This window comes from Lactuca virosa, chromosome 3 (genome assembly GCF_052849685.1).
Source record: "Lactuca virosa cultivar CGN04683 chromosome 3, Lactuca_virosa_CGN04683_v6, whole genome shotgun sequence".
Taxonomy (NCBI): domain Eukaryota; kingdom Viridiplantae; phylum Streptophyta; class Magnoliopsida; order Asterales; family Asteraceae; genus Lactuca; species Lactuca virosa.
The window spans coordinates 326,721,021-326,730,642 of NC_136428.1; the positions used below are offsets into that span (position 1 = coordinate 326,721,021).

Consider the following 9,622-nt stretch of genomic DNA (forward strand, 5'->3'; position numbering starts at 1 on the left):
ACAGGGATACTCCGAAATGTAAGTTCAGAATGTACGGACGTTCTTGTCTCGGACCAAATCTCCAGAATGAATACCCCGACTCCAAAATGTTATATTCCGGAGAAAGTTTTCATTTTACAATAATAATAATAATAATAGTAATAATAATAATAATAATAATAATAATAATAACACTTGATTTGTTATGTTTATTATATTTCCTTAAATGATATATATAGTCATATAAACAATTCATGTGACTAAAGTTTATTGAGTCAAATGACCATAACTCTTTATTAATTTCATTTTTTAATTAACATTGAATAATAGGAAAAATAAAAAAGATAAACTAAATTAAAAATGGTAGGAATGTTATTTTATATGGGCACCATTCATAAAGAAAAATTAAGTTTATGACTTTTGGTAAAATGATGCAGGGACCATTTATATGGTGTTGTTAGAAAAAATTTCAAGGGCGGCGATTGCTCAATGACATATAGTGCAGTGACCATATTTGTAATTCACTTATTTGTTCAAACACATAGAGTAGGAGACCTTCTCTCTATCTCGTATGCATTCACCATACAGCTGTTAGATGTATAGAATCTTCGTTTAATTTTGAAAAACCTGTTCGCAGATTCAACGCTTCGGTTCGAAAATGGCGCATTTGCGATCGCTGATCCTTCTCCTTTCAATTTCACTGTGGCCTTTGCCTGGACTGAGCCAGGTGCCGTTTATTTGATTGTTTCTGCAGTCAACGTTTCGTTTTTTCAATATCTATTTTGGTTTCAGTTCTATTTATGCTTTGAAGTTTTTCTTATACTGCTACTACGTTCTAATTACCAGTTCCAACAGATCATTTATGAACTCCATTTTTGTACCCTCACAATCATAACTATATCAATTACTTCAATTTGGTTGGTGTTTGATCAAATTAAATAGTAGTATCAATGGTTGATTTGGGTCATGAAAAGGAGGAGTAAGCATTTCGACAAAGAAACGGATGCCGAGATGGAAAGGGAGAGAATTTAGGAAAATTATTGAAAAAGGATTCTTAACTGAGGGGGCGTTTGGTTTATAGAATGTTGTTGGAAGGAATGGAATTAGTCAAAGGCATTAAAATTCGTTACAGGTTTGGTTGGAATGAAACCAAACCTGTAACGCATTATATTTCCTTTGACTAATTCCATTCCTGTATCTTAAATTACAGTTTTGTGAGTCTGTAAATGGATATTGCGATTCAGAGAACATCTTAGCATCATCAAAGATACTGATAAAGGGTGGCACAGTTGTAAATGCTGATCATCAGGAGGTTGCTGATGTTTATGTTGAGGATGGAGTTATTGTTGCTGTTAGACCTAATATTAAGGTACTTCTTTCTGGATTCTCAAACTATGTTTCCTGGGCTATTAAATGTAAATATCATAACAACATTACTGAATTTACAACTATTCAATGAACACTAGGTAAATTAGTTGTTCGGTTGTTCCTATCATCAGAACTGTTGAATAAGAGAATTTTCATGCTGTTTGAAGCATGTTGATTACTCTTTGACATTAAGACCAATACAAAACAACCCATTTTGAAATTATGAGCCAATCATGTTAGTTTATACTTTATATTCGCTGTGTTTATAGTATTTTGTTGCTTTCAATTTTTTTTTTTCTAAATTTCAAGATGAGTTCTATATCTACAGGTTCCTGATGGCGTCAGAGTTCTTGATGCTACAGGAAGGCTTGTTATGCCAGGTAAAGTTTGAATTTCAAAAAATGATTTTTTTTTTTGGTTATGCTTATCATGCCATTTTTTGAACATTTTAAAGCATGTGATTGGTCTAAAGCTCAAAGTTCATGTTTCTAACCTTTCCTCAAGTAGTGTAATACTTTGTTTCTTTCTTTTTTCTCATTAATTGCTGTCTAGATAAATTTTTGTTTAGAAATTATTTGAAAAAAATTCATATGAAACTACATTGCTATTTCTTGTATTTAACCCTTAAAAAATTCATGGTTACTGCAGGAGGAATTGATCCTCACACACACTTAGCCATGGAGTTCATGGGCACAGAGACGATTGACAATTTTTTCAGTGGTCAAGCAGCTGCTTTAGCTGGTGGGACCACAATGCATATTGACTTTATTATCCCTGTAAATGGAAGCTTATCCAAAGGCTATGAAGCCTATGTTGAAAAAGCAAAGTTATCTTGCATGGATTATGGTTTTCACATGGCCATAACAAAATGGGATGATATTGTTCCTAAAGAGATGGAAACTATGGTTGAGAAAGGTCTGTAATGTATTTCTCACTCATTAATATCAACACATTTTCATTTCTAAAATTACTAAATCCACTTTTTTTTCTTCTACCCATTAATTGTTTCATGGATAATTGATGTTTAAGAAATCACTGGCAAATTTGTGAAATGTCAAAACTGAATTAGGAAAGACTCATGAGTTGTTCTTTCTGCTTTAAGTAGAAAAGATTCACTCTTATTAAGTCGTCTCCATATTAAGTTCATTAAGTCAAAAAGAAACACACACATAAACAATTAAACATACATAAGTTGATAAGAAAATTCCACATTCGCCATCAATTATAATTTCCAATTTATAACAAGGGTAAAATGGTCACTTACTTAGATTGAGACAGGTCATTTACTTACTCCATAAAGACATCATCTAGTCATTCAACACTTAATCTATACAACACTTCATGGAAAAACAAAAAAAAAAAAAAAACATTACCTAAGCTATTTATTTATTTATTTAATGACTTACAGGTATAAACTCTTTTAAGTTTTTCATGGCTTATAAGGGTTCCCTTATGATCAGTGATGAGCTTTTGTTAGAGGGTCTTAAAAAGTGTAAGTCTCTTGGAGCATTAGCTATGGTTCATGCTGAAAATGGAGATGCTGTTTTTGAAGGACAAAAAAGAATGATTCAACTCGGTATAACTGGTCCAGAAGGGCATGCTTTATCAAGGCCTCCAGTGGTAATTAAGTCATTTCATCTTTTAATCAGTTTGTGTCATTTAATTTTTTTTTGAAACTATAAACTTATTACTTGATTGAGATATAGTTTGATACAAATAAAATTGCAGCTTGAAGCAGAAGCTACAGCTCGAGCAATTCGATTGGCTGCTTTTGTGAATGCACCATTGTATGTTGTTCATGTTATGAGCTCTGATGCCATGGAAGAAATAGCAAGGGCTCAAAAATCAGGTTTGTAAGTTTGTATATAAATTACATCTTTAACCTTGCTATGAAATAATAATGAAGAGTACATTTATTATTTTTTATTTGTTTTCAAGTACAGGGCAAAATGTTATTGGAGAGCCTGTGGTTTCTGGGCTAGTGCTTGATGATTCTGTTCTATGGAATCCTGATTTTATAACAGCAGCAAAGCAAGTGACTTTTTCTTTTTTTACAATTTCAAAATTATCTTTTTTTTTTTTTTTTCATTTGGTGTTTTTTAATTAACTGAATTTGTTTTCAGGTTTGTCATGAGTCCCCCAATAAGAGCAGCAGGACATGGGAAAGCACTTCAAGCAGCATTATCAACTGGAATTCTAAAGGTTTTATTTTATTATAAAACACTTTTCTTTTAAAAGAGTGCCATAAATGGATATTACAATCTATTTGTTTTTTTTTCTTCACAAAATACCATTAAAATAAATGGTATTTTGTTAGCACAAAGTTCCAATTTCTTACCTTTTGCTGCTACTTTTTAAAAAAATGATGTTTTTTTTTTTATCAATTTAGCAACTGACGTTATATTATTTGTTCTACTTTTGCAGCTTGTAGGAACAGATCACTGCACTTTCAATTCCAAACAAAAGTCTCTTGGGATTGACGATTTCCGCAAAATACCAAATGGTGTCAATGGTAAATACCGATTCTACCCCTGGTTATACAATTTCTCATATAACTTAAAGATGAAATTTATTCAGGCCTGGACAAATTTTCTTAGGCTTATTTCACTTATGAGAAGTGAAGGGCATTTAAGTCTTTTTGCCTAATTGTACTTGTGTACATTTGCATTTTCATAGGTATTGAGGAAAGGATGCATCTTGTTTGGGACACAATGGTGGTATGAAGATATCAATTTTCTTTTTTATCTATAAAAAGTGTAAAATCTTTGAAAGTTTAATAATAATATTAAATCTCTAATCAACATATTTGTATTTTGCACTTGAAGGAATCTGGCCAAATATCTGCAACTGATTATGTCCGTGTAACAAGTACAGAATGGTAAAACTGTTTTTGTTTGTGTTTGGACATTGGTTTAAATCATGAAATTTGACTTTTTTTTTTATTTTTTTTTTCAGTGCGAAATTATTTAATATTTATCCTAGAAAAGGGGCTATTCGTGGTGGATCAGATGCAGATATAATTATTTTCAATCCAAATTCAACCTTTCACATTAGCGCCCATTCTCATCATTCTAGATCTGACACAAATGTTTATGAAGGAAGATCCGGAAAGGTAATTCACTAATTCATCAATGCTTTATGTTTTTTTTCTTTTTTTTTTCCTTCAATTTATGGAATAAAGTTCTGTTTTTATCTCTATTTCACTGGATAAGTAAATTTTTGGTCAGGGGAAGGTGGAGGTAACAATTTCTGGTGGAAGAATTGTATGGGAAAATGAAGAACTGAATGTTGTTCCTGGATCTGGCAACTATATATCAAAGCCTCCTTTCAATTATCTTTATCATGGCATCAATAAAGCAGATCAAAATTACTTTGCTTCCCTTAAAGCTCCCGTAAATCGCATCAAACAATCTTTATAAATTACAAAACTATATATGCTCTTTGATTATTTAGGTCAAATACACTACTGTTTATTTAAAATATAAATTTGAAATCTTTAAAAACTACACTAGACTTTGTAAATATGGATTCTGTAAATAGCTTTATGGATGCTTGTAAGTAGGTGAAAAAAATCTATAAATAAGGTCTTGTTGTGTGAAGAGTGTGATTTATCTTTCTCTGTGTTGGCTGTGAGACCGGTTGTTAGGCCAACTAGTGATGAAAAATATTATGTTGGTGGCATTCTGTGTTGGTTATATATATATATATATATATATATATATATATATATATATATATTAAATTTCTGAAACCATGTAATGCTTGCATATACATCCTATAGTTTGCATTTTTAAATGTTTACAAACTTTAAAGTTTCAAGTTTCCATGAGAACATTGTGATTTACCTTGGAAAGATTCTATTCTCAAATGTGATTGCTAAAGCTTTCTCTAAATCTTTATTTAATATATAAATTAGGTGTAAAATACATGTATTACATAGGTTCATTTAAAAAAATTAAATATGAAATTTCTAAACATTTAAAAAAGTTTGAATTTATAAGAAAAAATAGAAAAATATTGGATTATTAAAATTAAATTGTTTTTTTCTCTTTTAAATTTAAACAAATAATTTAGATAAATAAACAAAAGAAACTAATGAAGTTTTAATTTAGAAATGTTGAAATAATAAAGAAAGTTAATTATTGAAATTGATATTCATTTATTATTATATTTATTGCAATTATTACATTTAAATATTATGTGAAATTTAATAAAATGGAAAAAACCACAAAATGTCATGTGGACAAAATTTAGTTAAAAATAACCACAAAATGACATGTGGCCAAATCAATAAGAGTGTGACATTTTGCAAAAATATTTTCATTTATTAGAGTAGAAGTAGATAATTTTTATTATCTAAACTTTATCTAAAATATTTAAACTACAATATATAACTATAACTAAGTATTTTCGTAAACTATTTTTTATCTAAAAATGTTTGAAGTATAAAAATATTATATTATCTACTTTTAATTTTCCAACCGAAACTAAAAAACCAAAACCAAACGGAAACCGTCGATTTTCGATTCCGAAATTAAAAACCAATAAAATCGATTTTGGTTAGCCCATAAACCGACCCAATACTATTTATTTCTAGACAAAATTGCAAAAATGGTTCTTGTGGTATGTATTTTTTTTTTTTGGGTTTTAGTCCAAACCCCGGTTTTTTTGGCTTCGTGGTCGTTTTGACCATGTTTGCTTGTGATTTTGTTCCCTCAGAAAACTGAAAAGACTGAAATGCCCTTTTTGATATATTTTTTATGTTTTTTATTTTAATTTAAAGAAAAAAGAAAACAATTAATTAATTTGGGCCCACATCTCTCTCTCTCTCTCTCTCTCTCTCTCTCTCTCTCTCTCTCTCTCTCTCTCTCTCTCTCTCTCCTGAAGAACTTCATCTTCTTCGTATTGTCCATACATCCCCAAATCAACACCATAACTCTTCTTCTTCTAGAATCATAACTTATACACTCAGGAGGTTGTTTAGGTATAAATATTACAACATCAGGTGGCGGTGATTTTGGGGGTAGTGTTCTTTATGTTTTTGAAGGTGAAACAGGTTAATTTGGTTCAGATTGATAGAGAAGATGAGGGTTGTTTGAAGTGTTCTTGTTGTGGTATCAATTTTAGGGGAAAAGCTTTTTAGATTCTTCTTACTTCGTCATTAATCCTTCTTGGGAATTTTTGGGGTTTTCCAAAACTAGAAGTGGGTTAGATTTTTCTTCCCTCTGCTACCGCAACAAGTCGTGAAAGGGGAACGAGAAATACAAATGCATATTTGATAGTCTCATGTTCATCAAAACTCTATTCAGATCTTCATCTTGTTTATCAAAACCCAATACATCTCCCCCACCCTCCCCTCCCCTATCCAGTCACCCCTTTCTCCAATTTGTTGTAAAAGATTAGATGATGATTAAGAATCACAGAAGAATCAAATACATATCCCAAATCTGTAATACCTTCAAGTCCTACAATTAAACCCAAAATCGATTCCATAGCTTCTCAGCTAAGCTTTCTGATGTAGAGGCTTCTAATCTTGAATATGTTTTTGGGGTTCTCTCGGTTTGTAACACTCCAATTCAGGTAATTACCCTTCTTCCATTTAAATGAAATTACTTTGCAAAAATGGTCCCTTTCATACGTTTGGCGTACTTATGAGTACGCTTAGCGTACTAAGGAAGAATTATCGCGGAGGCGAACCACGTACGTGAGGCGTACGTGGCAGATGGCCAAAACCCTAACTTTCGGACTTATAACCTATTTAAACACCCTTAAGTCATTTGGACCTTACCCTAGCCAGCCTTCATCACTCTCAAACGTCCCTAAAACCCTAAAATCCTTTGTGTGTGTTTCTTAAGCTTGTGAGTGCCTCAAATATCTCATTCTTGGTGTATTAGCAAAAAAGGAAGAAGTGGAAGCAAGCTTGAATGAGGGAAAGGCTTCTGGATCTTGCATTTAGAGCAACTTAGGAAGCTTGTGGAGGTAAAAAGCTTTCTCATTGCTAATCCTTGTTGTTTATGGAGCTAGGGTTTTCTATGTAGTCCTCTTTTGAGTTCATCATCTCTTGGGAGTTTGGGCAACTCCAGAGATTAGGAAGGGTAGATTTGAGGTCCTTTAGCTTAATCTGTAACATCCCCAAATCCAAGACCAAAATTTCATTTTTAATTTAATAATTCATAAAACAAATTATTGAAAACATCATTAAGTTATCTCATATCATAAACACCCATAAGTTACTTGTCTCAAAACAAGTCATAGCAATGTCAGAGTACAAATCCCAAGAACATCATAGTGCGGAAAATTGTGGTGTGATGCGTTGCAGTCATGCCGGCTCCTTTCCCTTCGAAGAGGAAGTACCTGAAAACAAAACTGAAAACCGTAAGCACAAAGCTTAGTGAGTTCCCCCATCATACCACATACCATATAATAACATACTACCTAGCATATCTGGGTGTTGGCCTACCCCTTCGGTCTATTTCAACCGGTAACTGCCTAGCATACGTGGGTGTTGGCCTACCCCTTCGGTCTCTTTCAACCGGTAACTGCCTAGCATATCTGGGTGCTGGCCTACCCCCTTCGGTCTCTTTCAACCGGTAACCGGGGACAATTTCACCCCGGCCACTACCATATAATATCCTAGTGAATATACATAAATCACATACTGCCTAGCATATCTGGATGTTGGCCTACCCCTTCGGTCCTTTCGGCCGGTAAAATGGTCTATCCTACCCTTCTTACCACTATCGCATAGAAACATAACATACTAGCACATAAAACATAACAAATAGTGGCATACCAGACAATTATCACAAGGACAATCATCTCAACTATAATCAAATACTAGTGGGCTGGCATTGGTGCCTTAGACCCACTCCTACTAGAAGGTAACTCACCTCGATAACTGGGAAATAGCTGCAAAGGCTCCTGCTCTGAAATCAATCCCTCTCATACTCCTACACATAAACATTTCCTTTAATTGCCCTTTTCATACTCATAACCCCTCTAAGGGTTAACTTTGGTCAATGATCAAAGTCAAAGTCAACATCCTGGTTGACTCAACTCGCCGAGTTGGTCCATCAACTCGTCAAGTTCCATGATCCATAAAACCCTAGAAATCTCGATCCAACTCGTCGAGTTCTTTCATGAACTCGTCGAGTTCTTTCATGAACTCGTCGAGTTCCTCCTCATAACAGAGTCGGGACATTTCACTCACAAATCATCGAGTTCCTCCTTAAACTCTTCGAGTTCTTCAATCTTCAAAACCCAAAAACCATGACCAACTCGCTGAGTCATCTCCTAGACTCGACGAGTTTGCTCAGTAACAGAAAAGGTTGGGGGACCACGACCCAACTCGCCGAGTTGGATGAACAAGTCGTCGATTCCCCCTTAGTCTAAATCCATTCAGTCACTTCTAATCGAGTTCAATGCTTCCAAACCATAGATCTGGTCCCGTAGGACTAAGTTACCACGTTAAGTTGCTAACTTTACGTCCATGCATGGTGTTATGAAGCTAGAAACACAAAAACTAAGCTATATAAGGGATCTAGGACATGGGGAAGGGCCAAGGCTTGATAAAGCTGGCGACTTTAAGCCTCATAAGCTCATGAGTGCCTAGATCTGAAGTCACAACTTCATGATACACTCAAATCCCAAAAATGACTTCAATATGGCCCAAAAGTGACAATATACAACCCTAAATGAAGATCTAAGCAATAGAAAGCCAAGGTATCAACTTTATACCTCAAATGAGTCAGAAATGCAGCTCAAACTCCGGATCTACTAGCTTCCTCTTGAATCATCAAGCTTCTCCTTCCTTCTCAAGCTTCAAAATCACAAAGAATGCACAAAATGGCTCAAAACTCTCCAAAAGTAGATTAGGGTTTCGTGGCTAGGGTTTGGAGTGATGGAGGCTGCAAATGAGGCCACCCTTTGGAGGTTAAGGTGTTTAAATAGGGTCCAAACCCTGAAAATTAGGGTTTCATTCTAGCAGCCCTACTCGTCGAGTTAAGTCCCTCAACTCGTCGAGTAGACTTTAAGTTTCGCGTCCAATTTTCGTTCCTACTCGACGAGTTTGGGGCCTCCAACTCGTCTAGTTCCTATACAAAAATGAATAAATTTATTTAAAATATATACCAGGAATCGGGTGTTACAAATCTCCCCCACTTATTTTAGACTTCGTCCTCGAAGTCTGTTGCGTCTGGGAATAGCTCTGGGTAGTGCTCCCTCATCTCGTCCTCCAGCTCCCACGTCCATTCTGAGCCCTTGCGGTGCTGTCATT

At 34.1% G+C, this 9,622-nt stretch overlaps 1 protein-coding gene across 2 annotated transcripts; it reads left to right on the forward strand.

The window, feature by feature from the left end:
* The first annotated feature begins 416 nt into the window (after positions 1–416).
* On the forward strand, positions 417–5,028 carry PYD2 (pyrimidine 2). Of its 2 annotated transcripts, none has more exons than XM_079086582.1 (14): positions 417–525; positions 617–706; positions 1,190–1,348; positions 1,676–1,727; positions 1,996–2,262; positions 2,756–2,967; positions 3,076–3,196; positions 3,291–3,378; positions 3,471–3,549; positions 3,772–3,859; positions 4,024–4,064; positions 4,173–4,225; positions 4,303–4,459; positions 4,575–5,028. In XM_079086582.1, the coding sequence occupies exons 1-14, from the start codon at positions 469–471 to the stop codon at positions 4,764–4,766; spliced, it is 1,656 nt and encodes a 551-aa protein (XP_078942708.1). In that variant the 5' UTR covers positions 417–468; the 3' UTR covers positions 4,767–5,028. The 2 variants fall into 2 exon arrangements, with proteins under 2 accessions (XP_078942708.1, XP_078942709.1); XM_079086583.1 differs by having other exon boundaries at positions 454–495.
* The last annotated feature ends 4,594 nt before the right edge of the window (positions 5,029–9,622 follow it).